The 19,537-nt window shown below is 41.9% G+C and overlaps 1 protein-coding gene across 1 annotated transcript in view; it reads right to left on the bottom strand.

Moving 5' to 3' along the window:
- ctc1 (CTS telomere maintenance complex component 1) overlaps positions 1-19,537 on the bottom strand; it is a 59,446-nt gene that overhangs the window by 21,051 nt on the left and 18,858 nt on the right. Inside the window, 5 exon segments of the mRNA XM_046328442.1 lie at positions 618-755; positions 2,061-2,150; positions 6,595-6,993; positions 7,177-7,366; positions 7,593-7,707. Coding sequence (XP_046184398.1) covers positions 618-755; positions 2,061-2,150; positions 6,595-6,993; positions 7,177-7,366; positions 7,593-7,707 — 932 coding nt within the window.

Raw genomic sequence — 19,537 nt, 5'->3', positions numbered from 1 at the left:
AGCATTTCAGTCAGGACTAGTTTGGGTAACTACATGTCTACAGTATTTCAGACAGGACTAGTTTGGGTAACTACTGGTTACAGTATTTCAGACAGGACTAGTCTGGGTAACTACTGGCTACAGTATTTCAGACAGGACTAGTCTGGTAACTACTGGCTACAGTATTTCAGACAGGACTAGTCTGGGTAACTACTGGTTACAGTATTTCAGACAGGACTAGTCTGGGTAACTACTGGCTACATTATTTCAGACAGGACTAGTCTGGGTAACTACTGGTTACAGTATTTCAGACAGGACTAGTCTGGTAACTACTGGCTACAGTATTTCAGACAGGACTAGTCTGGGTAACTACATGTCTACAGTATTTCAGACAGGACTAGTCTGGTAACTACTGGTTACAGTATTTCAGACAGGACTAGTTTGGGTAACTACTGGTTACAGTATTTCAGACAGGACTAGTTTGGGTAACTACTGGCTACAGTATTTCAGACAGGACTAGTCTGGTGGTTATATGTCTGGTGGTTATATGTCTGGTGGTTATATGTCTGGTGGTTATATGTCTGGTGGTTATATGTCAGACAGGACTCATCAGAATGGGTTGCTTTCCTCTGGCTCACCTGGGAGTAGGGCGTGGTCAGGAGTGGGTGGGTCAGGGTGTGGATCCTCCAATCAGATCGCACAAGGAGGGAGGGGTTCGTATGGAGCACTACACCACTCCTCCCAGCAACACGACAGCCAATCAGAACACTGGGATCCTGAGTGACAGGAACACAGGCCAATCAGGCAGTAAAACACTCCACATAACAAAAAGCTTTACTAGATCAAAAGAAAACAACCCAAGTCTTCTAGTTTATTAATTCGGCCATTTTGAAATTACCACACATTGAACTGGAAAAAGCCATACATACACATGAGTTAAATAATGGAGGATAACACACAACAAAGTCTTATTTCCATTGTTGTCCTCTTGAGACAAGATGGCTGGACAAGATCCAACACGGTATGACAGAGAAGTCAAAAACCTTGTGTAGAAGAGAGAGGGATGGAGGGAGACATGGCGAGGGGGATGAGGGAGGGAGACAGAGCGAGGGGGGTGGAGGCAGGTGGAGGGAGGGAGACAGAGCGAGGGGGTGGAGGGAGGTGGAGGGAGGGAGACAGAGCGAGGGGGTGGAGGGAGGTGGAGGGAGGGAGACAGAGCGAGGGGGTGGAGGGAGGGAGGGAGAAAGAACGAGGGAGGTAGAGGGAGGGAGACAGAGCGAGGGAGGTGGAGGGAGGGAGACAGAACGAGGGAGGTGGAGGGAGGGAGACAGAACGAGGGAGGTGAAGGGAGGGAGACAGAGCGAGGGGGTGGAGGGAGGGAGACAGAGCGAGGGGGTGGAGGGAGGGAGACAGAGCGAGGGGGATGGAGGGAGGGAGACAGAGCGAGGGGGTGGAGGGAGGGAGACAGAGCGAGGGGGTGGAGGGAGGGAGACAGAGCGAGGGGGGTGGAGGGAGGGAGGGAGACAGAGCGAGGGGGTGGAGGGAGGGAGACAGAGGGAGGGAGACAAAGGGAGGTGGAGGGAGGGAGACAGAGGGAGGGAGACAGAGGGAGGTGGAGGGAGGGAGACAGAGGGAGGGAGGTGGAGGGAGACAGAGGGAGGGAGGTGGAGGGAGAGAGACAGATGGAGGTGGAGGGAGGGAGACAGAGGGAGGGAGACAAAGGGAGGTGGAGGGAGGGAGACAGAGGGAGGGAGACAGAGGGAGGTGGAGGGAGGGAGACAGAGGGAGGGAGGTGGAGGGAGACAGAGGGAGGGAGGTGGAGGGAGAGAGACAGATGGAGGGAGGTGGAGGGAGGGAGACAGAGGGAGGTGGAGGGAGGGAGACAGAGGGAGGTGGAGGGAGGGAGGGAGACCGAGAGAGGGGGGTGGAGGGAGGGAGACAGAACGAGGGGGGTGGAGGGAGGGAGACAGAGCGAGGGAGGTGGAGGGATACAGAGAGAGAGGGATGGAAGGAGACAGACAGAGAGAGAGGGATCGAAGGAGACAGACAGAGAGAGAGGGATGGAGGGAGGGATAGAGTACCTGGGTGTTAGGAGCGATGAGTCTGTAGAAAGATCCAGCCTGGATCAGAGGAAACCAGCGTACTGATGACCTCACAAACAACAGCTCTACCTGAGTCAGGGAGACAGAAACAGAGCGAGAGGGAGACAGACACCAGAGGGAGACAGACACCAGAGGGAGACAGACACCAGAGGGAGAGGGAGACAGAAACAGAGCGAGAGGGAGACAGAAACAGAGCGAGAGGGAGACAGACACCAGAGGGAGACAGAAACAGAGGGAGAGGGAGACAGACACCAGAGGGAGATAGACACCAGAGGGAGACAGACACCAGAGGGAGAGGGAGACAGACACCAGAGGGAGACAGACACCAGAGGGAGACAGAAACAGAGCGAAAGGGAGAAAAACACAAGAGGGAGACAGAGAGAGAGGGAGACAGACACCAGAGGGAGACAGACACCAGAGGGAGACAGACACCAGAGGGAGACAGACACCAGAGGGAGACAGAGCGAGAGGGAGACAGACACCAGAGGGAGACAGAGCGAGAGAGAGAGAGGGAGACAGACACCAGAGGGAGACAGAGAGAGAGAGAGAGAGAGAGACAGAGCGAGAGAGAGAGAGGTCATGATCAGCTGAGCTCCTGCATTTTTCAGCATGTTCATAAAAAATATATATATTTACAGTGAGATGTTTGGAACTTGGGATTTTTGTCAGGAACATATACAGGATACTACCCTCTACAACACTATGTCACCAGGACACATACAGGATACTACCCTCTACAACACTATGTCACCAGGACATATACAGGATACTACCCTCTACAACATAACCTTCACTATGTCACCAGGACATATACAGGATACTACCCTCCACAACACTATGTCACCAGGACATATACAGGATACTACCCTCCACAACACTATGTCACCAGGACATATACAGGATACTACCCTCTACAACACTATGTCACCAGGACATATACAGGATATTACCCTCCACAATATAACCTTCACTATGTCACCAGGACATATACAGGATACTACCCTCTACAACACTATGTCACCAGGACATATACAGGATACTACCCTCTACAACACTATGTCACCAGGACATATACAGGATACTACCCTCTACAACACTATGTCACCAGGACATATACAGGATACTACCCTCTACAACACTATGTCACCAGGACATATACAGGATATTACCCTCCACAATATAACCTTCACTATGTCACCAGGACATATACAGGATACTACCCTCTACAACACTATGTCACCAGGACATATACAGGATACTACCCTCTACAACACTATGTCACCAGGACATATACAGGATACTACCCTCTACAACACTTTGTCACCAGGACATATACAGGATACTACCCTCTACAACACTATGTCACCAGGACATATACAGGATATTACCCTCCACAATATAACCTCCACTATGTCACCAGGACATATACAGGATACTACCCTCTACAACACTATGTCACCAGGACATATACAGGATACTACCCTCTACAACACTATGTCACCAGGACATATACAGGATACTACCCTCCACAACACTATGTCACCAGGACATATACAGGATACTACCCTCTACAACACTATGTCACCAGGACATATACAGGATACTACCCTCTATAACACTATGTCACCAGGACATATACAGGATACTACCCTCTACAACACTATGTCACCAGGACATATACAGGATACTACCCTCTACAACACTATGTCACCAGGACATATACAGGATACTACCCTCTACAACACTATGTCACCAGGACATATACAGGATACTACCCTCCACAACACTATGTCACTATGTTACCCCTGGCACAGTGTTATATTAACCAGACCATCCCCTGGCACAGTGTTATATTAACCAGACCATCCCCTGGTACAGTGCTATATTAACCAGACCATCCCCTGGTACAGTGCTATATTAACCAGACCATCCCCTGGCACAGTGTTATATTAACCAGACCATCCCCTGGCACAGTGTTATATTAACCAGACCATCCCCTGGCATGGCACAGTGTTATATTAACCAGACCATCCCCTGGTACAGTGTTATATTAACCAGACCATCCCCTGGTACAGTGCTATATTAACCAGACCATCCCCTGGCACAGTGTTATATTAACCAGACCATCCCCTGGCATGGCACAGTGTTATATTAACCAGACCATCCCCTGGTACAGTGTTATATTAACCAGACCATCCCCTGGTACAGTGCTATATTAACCAGACCATCCCCTGGCATATCACAGTGCTATATTAACCAGACCATCCCCTGGTACAGTGTTGTATTAACCAGACCATCCCCTGGCACAGTGCTATATTAACCAGACCATCCCCTGGTACAGTGTTATATTAACCAGACCATCCCCTGGTACAGTGCTATATTAACCAGACCATCCCCTGGTACAGTGTTATATTAACCGGACCATCCCCTGGTACAGTGTTATATTAACCAGACCATCCCCTGGTACAGTGCTATATTAACCAGACCATCCCCTGGCATGGCACAGTGCTATATTAACCAGACCATCCCCTGGTACAGTGTTATATTAACCAGACCATCCCCTGGTACAGTGTTATATTAACCAGACCATCCCCTGGCACAGTGCTATATTAACCAGACCATCCCCTGGCACAGTGCTATATTAACCAGACCATCCCCTGGTACAGTGCTATATTAACCAGACCATCCCCTGGTACAGTGCTATATTAACCAGACCATCCCCTGGTACAGTGTTATATTAACCAGACCATCCCCTGGTACAGTGTTATATTAACCAGACCATCCCCTGGTACAGTGCTATATTAACCAGACCATCCCCTGGTACAGTGCTATATTAACCAGACCATCCCCTGGTACAGTGCTATATTAACCAGACCATCCCCTGGCACAGTGCTATATTAACCAGACCATCCCCTGGCACAGTGCTATATTAACCAGACCATCCCCTGGCACAGTGCTATATTAACCAGACCATCCCCTGGTACAGTGCTATATTAACCAGACCATCCCCTGGTACAGTGCTATATTAACCAGACCATCCCCTGGTACAGTGCTATATTAACCAGACCATCCCCTGGCACAGTGCTATATTAACCAGACCATCCCCTGGCACAGTGCTATATTAACCAGACCATCCCCTGGCACAGTGCTATATTAACCAGACCATCCCCTGGTACAGTGCTATATTAACCAGACCATCCCCTGGCATGACACAGTGTTATATTAACCAGACCATCCCCTGGCACAGTGCTATACCATTATATTATGGTTGTGAGGTCTGGGGTCCGCTCACCAACCAAGACTTCACAAAATGGGACAAACAACAAATTGAGACTCTCCATACAGAATTCTGCAAAAATATCCTATGTGTAAAACGTAAAACACCAAATAATGCATGCAGAGCAGAATTAGGCCGATACCCACTTGTTATCAAAATCCAGAAAAGAGCCGTTAAATTCTACAACCACCTAAAAGGAAGCGATTCACAAACCTTCCATAACAAAGCCATCACCTACAGAGAGATGAACCTGGAGAAGAGTCCCCTTAGCTGGACCTGGGGCTCTGTTCACAAACACACCCCACAGAACCCCAGGACAGAAACACAATTAGACCCAACCAAATCATGAGAAAACAAAAAGATAATCACTTGACACATTGGAAAGAATTAACAAAAAAACAGAGCAAACTAGAATGCTATTTGTCCCTAAACAGAGAGTACACAGTGGCAGAATACCTGACCACTGTGACTGACCCAACATTAAGGAAAGCTTTGACTATGTACAGACTCAGCGAGCATAGCCTTGCTATTGAGAAAAGCCGCCGTAGGCAGACATGGCTCTCAAGAGAAGACAGGCTATGTGCTCACTAACCACAAAATGAGGTGGAAACTGAGCTGCACTTCCTAACCTCCTGCCCAATGTATGACCATATTAGAGGCACATATTTCCCTCAGATTACACAGATCCACAAAGAATTAGAAAACAAATCCAATTTTGATAAACTCCCATATCTACTGGGTGAAATACCACAGTGTGACATCACAGCAGCAATATTTGTGACCTGTTGCCACAAGAAAAGGGCAACCAGTGAAGAACAAACAGCATTAAAAATACAACCCATATTTATGCTGATTTATTTTCCCTTTTGTACTTTACCCATTTGTACATCGTTGCAACACTGTATATATATATAATATGACATTTGAAATGTCTTTATTCTTTTGTCATTTCTGTGAGTGTAATGTTTACTGTTCATTTTTATTGTTTATTTCACTTTGTTTTTTATCTATTTGACTTGCTTTGCCAATGTTAACACATTTGGCAATAAAAACCCTTGAATTGAAATGAGAGACAGAAACAGACAGAGAGAGAGAGAGAGAGAGAGAGAGAGAGAGAGAGAGAGAGAGAGAGAGAGAGAGAGAGAGAGAGAGAGAGAGAGAGAGAGAGAGAGAGAGAGAGAGAGAGAGAGAGAGAGAGAGAGAGAGAGGAGAGAGAAAGAGAGGGGATACTCTCACCGTTCTGGTCTGTCCGTCTGTCTCTCTCTCCTGTAATGGACAGTTCCTGGGGTCCCGCCCCCACCGCTGAATTTGACCAATGAGATCAGCCCTCACAGAGAAACACAGAGATAACCCAGCCTCTTCTCCCTCACAGGCAATCCCCTCGTTCCGCCAGGCCACGCCCTCCTTTCCTTCCACACACATCACCACGGAGATACAGGGCCGGTCGCCTGGCAGTGTGGCTCCTCCTCCTGGTTGGGAGCAGGTCTCGTTCTCTGTGTGGTTTTGTCGTGCTCTCTTGGCCCCTCCCTCTCTCTCCTCTTTCTTTTCCTCTATCCTCTCTTCTTCTCTGCTCCTCTTCTTCCTCTCAGAAACGTCATCTCTCCTCTCCTCCCTCTCTTCTCCCCCTTTCTCTCTCCTCTCTCTCTCTGTCTCACTCTCTGTCTCACTCATCTCCTCCCTCTCTCCCCCCTCTCTCCTCTCTCTCTCTGTCTCACTCATCTCCTCCCTCTCTCCCCCCTCTACCCTCTCTCTCTCTGTCTCTCTCATCTCCTCCCTCTCTCCTCCCCATTTCTCTCTCCTCTCTCTCTCTGTCTCTCTCCTCTCCTCCCTCTCTTCTCCCCCTTTCTCTCTCCTCTCTCTCTCTGTCTCACTCATCTCCTCCCTCTCTCCCCCCTCCTCCCTCTCTCCTCCCTGTGTCGTTCTGATGTTTTCTCTGAGAAGGAGTGATGCCATGGCAGCAGAGGGGCTGAGAATCTGGAGGTCGTTCAGACACAGCTGGATGTACACCCTGGAACACACACACACGCTATTATAACAAAGACACACACATTACTTAGTGTGTGTGTGTGTGTGTGTGTGTGTGTGTGTGTGTGTGTGTGTGTGTGTGTGTGTGTGTGTGTGTGTGTGTGTGTGTGTGTGTGTGTGTGTGTGTGTGTGTGTGTGTGTGTGTGTGTGTGTGTGTGTGTGTGTGTGTGTGTGTGTGTGTGTGTGTGTGTGTGTGTGTGTGTGTGCACCTGCAGTGTCTGTGTGTGATGTAACTGTCCTGGTCCAGGTGTCTGTATGAAGGGAACTCTGATTGGAGGAATCTTTCCATCACCATGGTGACCCTCTGCACACACACCAAGCAACCTGTAGACACACACATTACACACACACATTATAAATGCACGCACACACAAATTATGAACCTTTTGTGACTAGGGGGCAGTATTTTCATTTTTGGACAAAAAAAACATTCCCGTAGTAAACGGGATATTTTTTCAGGACAAGATGCTAGAATATGCATATAATTGACAGCTTTGGATAGAAAATACTCTACCATTTCCAAAACTGTAAAGATATTGTCTGTGAGTATAACAGAACTGATATTGCAGGCGAAAGCCTGAGAAAAATCCAATCCGGAAGTGACTCGTCTTTTGAAAGCGCTGCGTTCCAATGCGTCCCTATTGAGCAGTGAATGGGCTATCAACCAGATTACTTTTTCTCCGTATTCCCCAAGGTGTCTACAGCATTGTGACATAGTTATGTTGAAGAATACCCGTAGGCGGCTACATTGCGCAAGTGGTTACCAGGGTGACTCTCGCGTAAAATACAGAGGTAGCCATTACTCCAATCGGTCCTATTGAAAAACGGAATTGTCCCGACGGATATATTATCGAATAAATATTTGAAAAACACCTTGAGGATTGATTATATTCAACGTTTGCCATGTTTCTGTCGATATTATGGAGCTAATTTGGAATATTTTTCGCCGTTTTCGTGACTGCCATTTCCGGGCGATTTCTCAGCCAAACGTGAAGACCAAACGGAGCTATTTCGGAGCTACCTCACTAGAAGTTAACACACACCAATCAACCTGTAGACACACACATTACACACACACATTATTAACACACGCCAAGCAACCTGTAGACACACACATTACACACACACATTATTAACACACGCCAAGCAACCTGTAGACACACACATTACACACACATTACACACACATTACACACACACATTATTAACACACACCAATCAACCTGTAGACACACACATTACACACACACATTACACACACATTACACACACACATTATTAACACACACCAATCAACCTGTAGACACACACGTTACACACACACATTATTAACACACACCAATCAACCTGTAGACACACACATTACACACACACATTATTAACACACGCCAATCAACCTGTAGACACACACATTACACACACACATTACACACACATTACACACACACATTATTAACACACACCAATCAACCTGTAGACACACACATTACACACACACATTACACACACATTACACACACACATTATTAACACACACCAAGCAACCTGTAGACACACACATTACACACACACATTACACACACATTACACACACACATTATTAACACACACCAATCAACCTGTAGACACACACATTACACACACACATTATTAACACACGCCAATCAACCTGTAGACACACACATTACACACACATTACACACACATTACACACACACATTATTAACACACACCAATCAACCTGTAGACACACACATTACACACACACATTATTAACACACACCAATCAACCTGTAGACACACACATTACACACACACATTACACACACATTACACACAAAAGTGTCTGCTAAATGGCATATATTATTATTATTATTAACACACACACATTATTAACACACACCAAGCAACCTGTAGACACACACATTACACACACACATTACACACACACATTATTAACACACACCAAACACACATTATTAACACACACCAAACACACATTATTAACACACACCAAACACACATTGTAAACATCATCAACACACACACTGAGAACAAGATGGCGCCAACAGACATGGCTGCTCTGATTTTAGCTCCGAAACAACTTTGCAGTATTTTCTATTTACTTAAGTGTTACATTATCACCCAAAACATTTTTTGTGTGTTATTACATACAGCCACAAATAACTTTTGCATATCAGAGCACCAGCATTTACAACCAGGACTAAGACTTTCCCAAATTGGCTCCTTTGTTCGTACCCCCCAGGGCACTGTAACGTATCCCAGAGGCTCCAAGACGCCGCTGGGGGAGAAGAGGTATTCAGACTTCTATTCTGACTCAGGAGGAGGGCACACCGTCCACCGCTTCAGAGTATATTACTCGCTAATGTATATTACTCTGTTTCACGGAATCATGGCTCTCTTCAGATATCCTGTCTTTGTCCATACAGCCAGCTGGGTTCTCAGTTCATCGGGCAGACAAGAATCAAGAACTCTCAGGGAAGAGGAAGGCGGGGGTCTATGTTTCATGATTAACTACTCTTGGTGTGATCATAACAACATACAGGAACTCAAGTCCTTTTGTTCACCTGACCTAGAATTCCTCACAATCAAATGCCGACCGTGTACATCCCCCCCCCCCTCAAGCCGATACCACGACGGCCCTCAAGGAACTACACTGGACTTTATGCAAAATGGAAACCATATATTCTGAGGCCGCATTTATTGTAGCTGGGGAATTTAACAAAGCAAATTTGAGGAAAGTACTACAGAAGTTCTACATTGCTGGTAAAACACTCGACTACTGCTACTCCAACTTCCAGGAAGCCTACAAGGCCCTCCCTTCGACAAATCAGATCACGATTCCATTTTGCTCATCCCTTCCTATAGGCAGAAACTCAAACAGGAAGTGCTAAGGTCTATTTAAACGCTGGTCTGACCAATCGGAATCCATGAATCAAGATTGTTTTGATCACGCATGTCCTCAAAGAATAACATTGACTTATATACTGACTCGTGACGGAGTTCATCTTATTCCCAATGTGACTATTAAAACCAACCCAATTCAGAAACTGTGGATAGATGGCAGCATTCGCGTAAAACTGAAAGCGCGAACCACCGCATTTAAAAGGTGACTGGAAGAACACAAATAGTGCAGTTATTTTCTCGGCAAAGAAACAGGCAAAATGACACTACAGAGACAAAGTGGAGCCGCAATTCAACAGCTCAGACACGAGACGTATGTGTCAGGGTCTACAGACAATCACGGATTACAAAAGGTAAAACCAGCTACATCACGGACACCGACGTCTTGCTCCCGGACAAGCTAAACAACTTCTTCGCCCGCTTTGAGGATAACACAGTGCCACCGACGCGGCCTGTTAACAAGGACTGTGGTCTCTCGTTATCCCTAGACCCACTTCAATTAGCTTACTGCCCCAATAGGTCTATAGATGAGGCAATAGCATTGCACACTGCCCTATCCCATCTGGACAAGAGGAATACCTATGTAAGAATGCTGTGCATTGACTATTTTATTTATTTTTTATTTTACCTTTATTTTACTAGGCAAGTCAGTTAAGAACAAATTCTTATTTTCAATGACGGCCTAGGAACAGTGGGTTAACTGCCTGTTCAGGGGCAGAACGACAGATTTGTACCTTGTCAGCTCGGGGGTTTCAACTTGCAACCTTTCGGTTACTAGGGGATCACACCCCTATTCACATCGAGAGGACTGCAATGGAGATAGTCAAAAGCTTCAAATTCCTCGACTGACAAACTGAAATGGTCAGACAGTCTGGTGAAGAACCTCAGAAGGCTGAAGAAATTTGGCTTGTCACCTAAAACCCTCACAACCTTTTACAGATGCACTACTGAGAACATCCTATCAGGCTTTATCACCACCTGGTATGGCAAATTCAGGGCTCTCCAGAGGGTGGTGCGGTCTGCATTAACGCATCACTGGGGCCAACTACCTGCACTTCAGGACATCTAGAGCACCTGATGTCACAGAAAGGCCCAGAAGATCATCAAGGACATCAACCACCTGAGCCACTGCCTGTTCAACCCACTATCATCCAGAAGGCGAGGTCAGTACAGGTGCATCAAAGCTGAAAAACAGCTTCTACGTCAAATCCATCAGACTGTTAGACAGCCATCACTAGGGGGCTTCCACCCGGTTACGTAACCCTGCACCTTAGAGGCTGCTGCCCTATAGACATGGAATCACTAGGGGGCATCCACCCGGTTACGTAACCCTGCACCTTAGAGGCTGCTGCCCTATAGACATGGAATCACTGGCCACTTTAATAATGACTAGTCACTCTCAACCCTGCACCCTAGAGGCTGCTGCCCTATAGACATGGAATCACTGGTCACTCTCAACCCTGCACCTTAGAGGCTGCTGCCCTATAGACATGGAATCACTGGTCACTCTCATCCCTGCACCTTAGAGGCTGCTGCCCTATAGACATGGAATCACTGGTCACTCTCAACCCTGCACCTTAGAGGCTGCTGCCCTATAGACAGAGACATGGAATCACTGGTCACTTTAATAATGACTAGTCACTCTCAACCCTGCACCTTAGAGGCTGCTGCCCTATAGACATGGAATCACTGGTCACTTTAATAATGACTAGTCACTCTCAACCCTGCACCTTAGAGGCTGCTGCCCTATAGACATGGAATCACTGGTCACTTTAATAATGACTAGTCACTCTCATCCCTGCACCTTAGAGGCTGCTGCCCTATAGACATGGAATCACTGGTCACTCTCAACCCTGCACCTTAGAGGCTGCTGCCCTATAGACATGGAATCACTGGTCACTCTCAACCCTGCACCTTAGAGGCTGCTGCCCTATAGACATGGAATCACTGGTCACTTTAATAATGACTAGTCACTCTCAACCCTGCACCTTAGAGGCTGCTGCCCTATAGACATGGAATCACTGGCCACTTTAATAATGACTAGTCACTCTCAACCCTGCACCCTAGAGGCTGCTGCCCTATAGACATGGAATCACTGGTCACTTTAATACTGGAACACTAGTCACTCTCAACCCTGCACCTTAGAGGCTGCTGCCCTATAGACAGAGACATGGAATCACTGGTCACTTTAATACTGGAACACTAGTCACTCTCATCCCTGCACCTTAGAGGCTGCTGCCCTATAGACATGGAATCACTAGTCACTTTAATACTGGAACACTAGTCACTCTCAACCCTGCACCTTAGAGACTGCTGCCCTATAGACATGGAATCACTGGTCACTTTAATAATGACTAGTCACTCTCAACCCTGCACCTTAGAGGCTGCTGCCCTATAGACATGGAATCACTGGTCACTTTAATAATGACTAGTCACTCTCAACCCTGCACCTTAGAGGCTGCTGCCCTATAGACAGAGACATGGAATCACTGGTCACTCTCATCCCTGCACCCTAGAGGCTGCTGCCCTATAGACAGAGACATGGAATCACTGGTCACTTTAATAATGACTAGTCACTTTAATTATGTTTAAATAATGTTTACATAGTCTGGACACATCTACTCATTCAAAGGTTTTTCTTTATTTTCTACATTGTAGAATAATAGTGAAGACATCAACACTATGAAATAACACATATGGAATCATGTAGTAACACACACACTGAGAACAAGCCACCCAAATAGCCACCCTTTCCCTTGATGACAGCTTTGCACACTCTTGGCATTCTCTCAACCAGCTTCATGAGGTAGTCATCTGGAATAAATGTCAACTAACAGGTGTGCCTTGTTTAAAGTTAATTTGTGGAATTTATTTCCTTCCTAATGCATTTGAGCCAATCAGTTGTGTTGTGACCAGGTAGGTGTGGTATACAGATGACAACCCTATTTGTTAAAAGACCAAGTCCATATTATGGCAAGAACAGATCAAATAAGCAAAGAGAAATGACAGTCCATCATTACTTTAAGACATGAAGGTCAGCCCATCATTACTTTAAGACATGAAGGTCAGTCAATACGGAGGTTGATGTCTTCACCATTATTCTACAATGTAGAAAATAGTAAAAATAAAGAAAAACTATAGAATGAGGAGGAATCCAGACTTTTGACTGGTACTGTATTATATACTACTGTATATACTGTATTCTATTCTACTGTATATACTGTATTCTATTCTACTGTATTATATACTACTGTATATACTGTATTCTATTCTACTGTATATACTGTATTCTATTCTACTGTATATACTGTATTCTATTCTACTGTATATACTGTATTCTATTCTACTGTATATACTGTATTCTATTCTACTGTATATACTGTATTCTATTCTACTGTATATACTGTATTCTATTCTACTGTATTCTATACTACTGTATATACTGTATTCTATTCTACTGTATATACTGTATTCTATTCTACTGTATATACTGTATTCTATTCTACTGTATATACTGTATTCTATTCTACTGTATATACTGTATTCTATTCTACTGTATTCTATTCTACTGTATATACTGTATTCTATTCTACTGTATTCTATTCTACTGTATTCTATTCTACTGTATATACTGTATTCTATTCTACTGTATTCTATTCTACTGTATATACTGTATTCTATTCTACTGTATTCTATTCTACTGTATATACTGTATTATATACTACTGTATATACTGTATTCTATTCTACTGTATATACTGTATTCTATTCTACTGTATATACTGTATTCTATTCTACTGTATATACTGTAATCTATTCTACTGTATATACTGTATTCTATTCTACTGTATATACTGTATTCTATTCTACTGTATATACTGTATTCTATTCTACTGTATATACTGTATTCTATTCTACTGTATATACTGTATTCTATTCTACTGTATATACTGTATTCTATTCTACTGTATTCTATTCTACTGTATATACTGTATTCTATTCTACTGTATTCTATTCTACTGTATTCTATTCTACTGTATATACTGTATTCTATTCTACTGTATTCTATTCTACTGTATATACTGTATTCTATTCTACTGTATTCTATTCTACTGTATAGACTGTATTATATTCTACTGTATATACTGTATTCTATTCTACTGTATTCTATTCTACTGTATATACTGTATTCTATTCTACTGTATATACTGTATTCTATTCTACTGTATATACTGTATTCTATTCTACTGTATATACTGTATTCTATTCTACTGTATATACTGTATTCTATTCTACTGTATTCTATTCTACTGTATATACTGTATTCTATTCTACTGTATATACTGTATTATATACTACTGTATATACTGTATTCTATTCTACTGTATATACTGTATTATATACTACTGTATATACTGTATTATATTCTACTGTATTCTATTCTACTGTATATACTGTATTCTATTCTACTGTATTCTATTCTACTGTATATACTGTATTATATTCTACTGTATTCTATTCTACTGTATATACTGTATTATATACTACTGTATATACTGTATTATATTCTACTGTATATACTGTATTCTATTCTACTGTATATACTGTATTCTATTCTACTGTATTCTATTCTACTGTATATACTGTATTCTATTCTACTGTATATACTGTATTCTATTCTACTGTATTGTATTCTACTGTATATACTGTATTATATTCTACTGTATATACTGTATTATATACTACTGTATATGCTGTATTATATTCTACTGTATTCTATTCTACTGTATATACTGTATTCTATTCTACTGTATATACTGTATTCTATTCTACTGTATTCTATTCTACTGTATTCTATTCTACTGTATATACTGTATTCTATTCTACTGTATATACTGTATTCTATTCTACTGTATATACTGTATTCTATTCTACTGTATTCTATTCTACTGTATATACTGTATTCTATTCTACCTTATATACTGTATTCTATTCTACTGTATATACTGTATTCTATTCTACTGTATATACTGTATTCTATTCTACTGTATTCTATTCTACTGTATATACTGTATTCTATTCTACTGTATATACTGTATTATATACTACTGTATATACTGTATTATATTCTACTGTATTCTATTCTACTGTATATACTGTATTCTATTCTACTGTATTCTATTCTACTGTATATACTGTATTATATTCTACTGTATTCTATTCTACTGTATATACTGTATTCTATTCTACTGTATTCTATTCTACTGTATATACTGTATTATATTCTACTGTATTCTATTCTACTGTATATACTGTATTATATACTACTGTATATACTGTATTATATTCTACTGTATATACTGTATTCTATTCTACTGTATATACTGTATTCTATTCTACTGTATTCTATTCTACTGTATATACTGTATTCTATTCTACTGTATATACTGTATTCTATTCTACTGTATTGTATTCTACTGTATATACTGTATTATATTCTACTGTATATACTGTATTATATACTACTGTATATACTGTATTATATTCTACTGTATTCTATTCTACTGTATTCTATTCTACTGTATATACTGTATTCTATTCTACTGTATTCTATTCTACTGTATTCTATTCTACTGTATATACTGTATTCTATTCTACTGTATATACTGTATTCTATTCTACTGTATATACTGTATTCTATTCTACTGTATTCTATTCTACTGTATATACTGTATTCTATTCTACCTTATATACTGCATTCTATTCTACTGTATATACTGTATTCTATTCTACTGTATATACTGTATTCTATTCTACTGTATATACTGTATTCTATTCTACTGTATATACTGTATTCTATTCTACTGTATATACTGTATTCTATTCTACTGTATTCTATTCTACTGTATATACTGTATTCTATTCTACTGTATATACTGTATTATATACTACTGTATATACTGTATTATATTCTACTGTATTCTATTCTACTGTATATACTGTATTCTATTCTACTGTATTCTATTCTACTGTATATACTGTATTATATTCTACTGTATTCTATTCTACTGTATATACTGTATTATATACTACTGTATATACTGTATTATATTCTACTGTATATACTGTATTCTATTCTACTGTATATACTGTATTCTATTCTACTGTATTCTATTCTACTGTATATACTGTATTCTATTCTACTGTATATACTGTATTCTATTCTACTGTATATACTGTATTCTATTCTACTGTATTCTATTCTACTGTATATACTGTATTCTATTCTACTGTATTCTATTCTACTGTATATACTGTATTCTATTCTACTGTATATACTGTATTCTATTCTACTGTATTCTATTCTACTGTATATACTGTATTCTATTCTACTGTATATACTGTATTCTATTCTACTGTATATACTGTATAATATTCTACTGTATATACTGTATTCTATTCTACTGTATTCTATTCTACTGTATTCTATTCTACTGTATATACTGTATTCTATTCTACTGTATATACTGTATTCTATTCTACTGTATTCTATTCTACTGTATATACTGTATTCTATTCTACTGTATATACTGTATTATATACTACTGTATATACTGTATTATATTCTACTGTATTCTATTCTACTGTATATACTGTATTCTATTCTACTGTATTCTATTCTACTGTATATACTGTATTATATTCTACTGTATTCTATTCTACTGTATATACTGTATTATATACTACTGTATATACTGTATTATATTCTACTGTATATACTGTATTCTATTCTACTGTATATACTGTATTCTATTCTACTGTATTCTATTCTACTGTATATACTGTATTCTATTCTACTGTATTCTATTCTACTGTATATACTGTATTCTATTCTACTGTATATACTGTATTCTATTCTACTGTATTCTATTCTACTGTATATACTGTATTCTATTCTACTGTATATACTGTATTCTATTCTACTGTATATACTGTATAATATTCTACTGTATTCTATTCTACTGTATATACTGTATTCTATTCTACTGTATATACTGTATTCTATTCTACTGTATATACTGTATTCTATTCTACTGTATTCTATTCTACTGTATATACTGTATTCTATTCTACTGTATAATATTATACTGTATATACTGTATTCTATTCTACTGTATATACTGTATTCTATTCTACTGTATATACTGTACTATATACTACTGTATTCTATTCTACTGTATATACTGTATTCTATTCTACTGTATATACTGTATTATATTCTACTGTATTCTATTCTACTGTATATACTGTATTCTATTCTACTGTACTTGGCTCTGTCATAACCTCACATGGTCTCTCTTATCATTGCTATGCAGACGACACACAATTCATCTTCTCCTTTCCCCCTTCTGATGACCAGGTGGTGAATCGCATCTCTGCATGTCTGGCAGACATATCAGTGTGGATGGCGGATCACCACCTCAAGCTGAACCTCGGCAAGACTGAGCTGCTCTTCCTCCCGGGGAAGGACTGCCCGTTCCACGATCTCGCCATCACGGTTGACAACTCCATTGTGTCCTCCTCCCAGAGCGCCAAGAACCTTGGCGTGATCCTGGACAACACCCTGTCGTTCTCAACCAACATCAAGGCGGTGGCCCGTTCCTGTAGGTTCATGCTCTACAACATCCGCAGAGTACGACCCTGCCTCACACAGGAAGCGGCGCAGGTCCTAATCCAGGCACTTGTCATCTCCCGTCTGGATTACTGCAACTCGCTGTTGGCTGGGCTCCCTGCCTGTGCCATTAAACCCCTTCAACTCATCCAGAACGCCGCAGCCCGTCTGGTGTTCAACCTTCCCAAGTTCTCTCACGTCACCCCGCTCCTCCGTTCTCTCCACTGGCTTCCAGTTGAAGCTCGCATCCGCTACAAGACCATGGTGCTTGCCTACGGAGCTGTGAGGGGAACGGCACCTCAGTACCTCCAGGCTCTGATCAGGCCCTACACCCAAACAAGGGCACTGCGTTCATCCACCTCTGGCCTGCTCGCCTCCCTACCACTGAGGAAGTACAGCTCCCGCTCAGCCCAGTCAAAACTGTTCGCTGCTCTGGCCCCCCAATGGTGGAACAAACTCCCTCACGACGCCAGGACAGCGGAGTCAATCACCACCTTCCGGAGACACCTGAAACCCCACCTCTTTAAGGAATACCTAGGATAGGATAAGTAATCCCTCTCACCCCCCTTTAAGATTTAGATGCACTATTGTAAAGTGACTGTTCCACTGGATGTCATAAGGTGAATGCACCAATTTGTAAGTCGCTCTGGATAAGAGCGTCTGCTAAATGACTTAAATGTAAATGTAAATGTAGTTGTCAATTTGTTGAGGTGATCTGAAGAGATTTCACCCCCTGCTTCCTGAAGCACCTCCTGATGGGCACTTCTTATGTACCATACGGCCAAGCTGCTCCCACAACAGCTCAATAGGGTTGGGATCCGGTGACTGTGCTGGCCACTCCACTATAGACATAATACCAGCTGACTGCTGGCTCCCTACATAGTTCTTACATAGCTTGGAGCTGTGCTTTGGGTCATTGTCCTGTTGTAGGAGGAACTTGGCTCATCATTAAGCGGTGTCCATAGGGTATGACATGGTGTTGCAAAATGGAGTGATATCCTTCCTTCTTCAAGATCCCTTTGACCCGGTACAAATCTCCCACTTTACCAGCTCAACGCCCCCCCAGACCATCACATCGCCTCCACCAGGCTTCACAGTTCACGCCTCCAGCATCTTTTCATTTTTTCTGCGTCTTGGCCATAGTGGAGTTTGGTGACTGTTTGAGGTTGTGGACAGGTGTCTTTTATACTGATAACAACTTCAAACAGGTGCCATTAATACAGGTAACGAGTGGAGGACAGAGGAGCCTCTTAAAGAAGAAGTTACAGGTCTGTGAGAGCCAGAAATCTTGCTTGTTGAGAACATATACATAATATAAATATATATATAATAATATATTTATATATATTTCTTAAATCCATTCTTTCACTTTTAGATGTGTGTTTTGTTGTGAATTGAATACCATCTACTGCATCATTCCATTAGAAACACACACAATGGTCACAACATTAACAATGTCACACTGTATTTCATCAATTTGATGTTTTTTAAATGGACAAAAAAACTTTTAAAAACAAGGACACTAAGTGACAAACTTTAAATGGTTGTGGATAGAGAG

Source organism: Oncorhynchus gorbuscha, linkage group LG25 (genome assembly GCF_021184085.1).
Source record: "Oncorhynchus gorbuscha isolate QuinsamMale2020 ecotype Even-year linkage group LG25, OgorEven_v1.0, whole genome shotgun sequence".
Taxonomy (NCBI): domain Eukaryota; kingdom Metazoa; phylum Chordata; class Actinopteri; order Salmoniformes; family Salmonidae; genus Oncorhynchus; species Oncorhynchus gorbuscha.
This window is presented reverse-complemented; position numbering and strand designations above follow the sequence as displayed.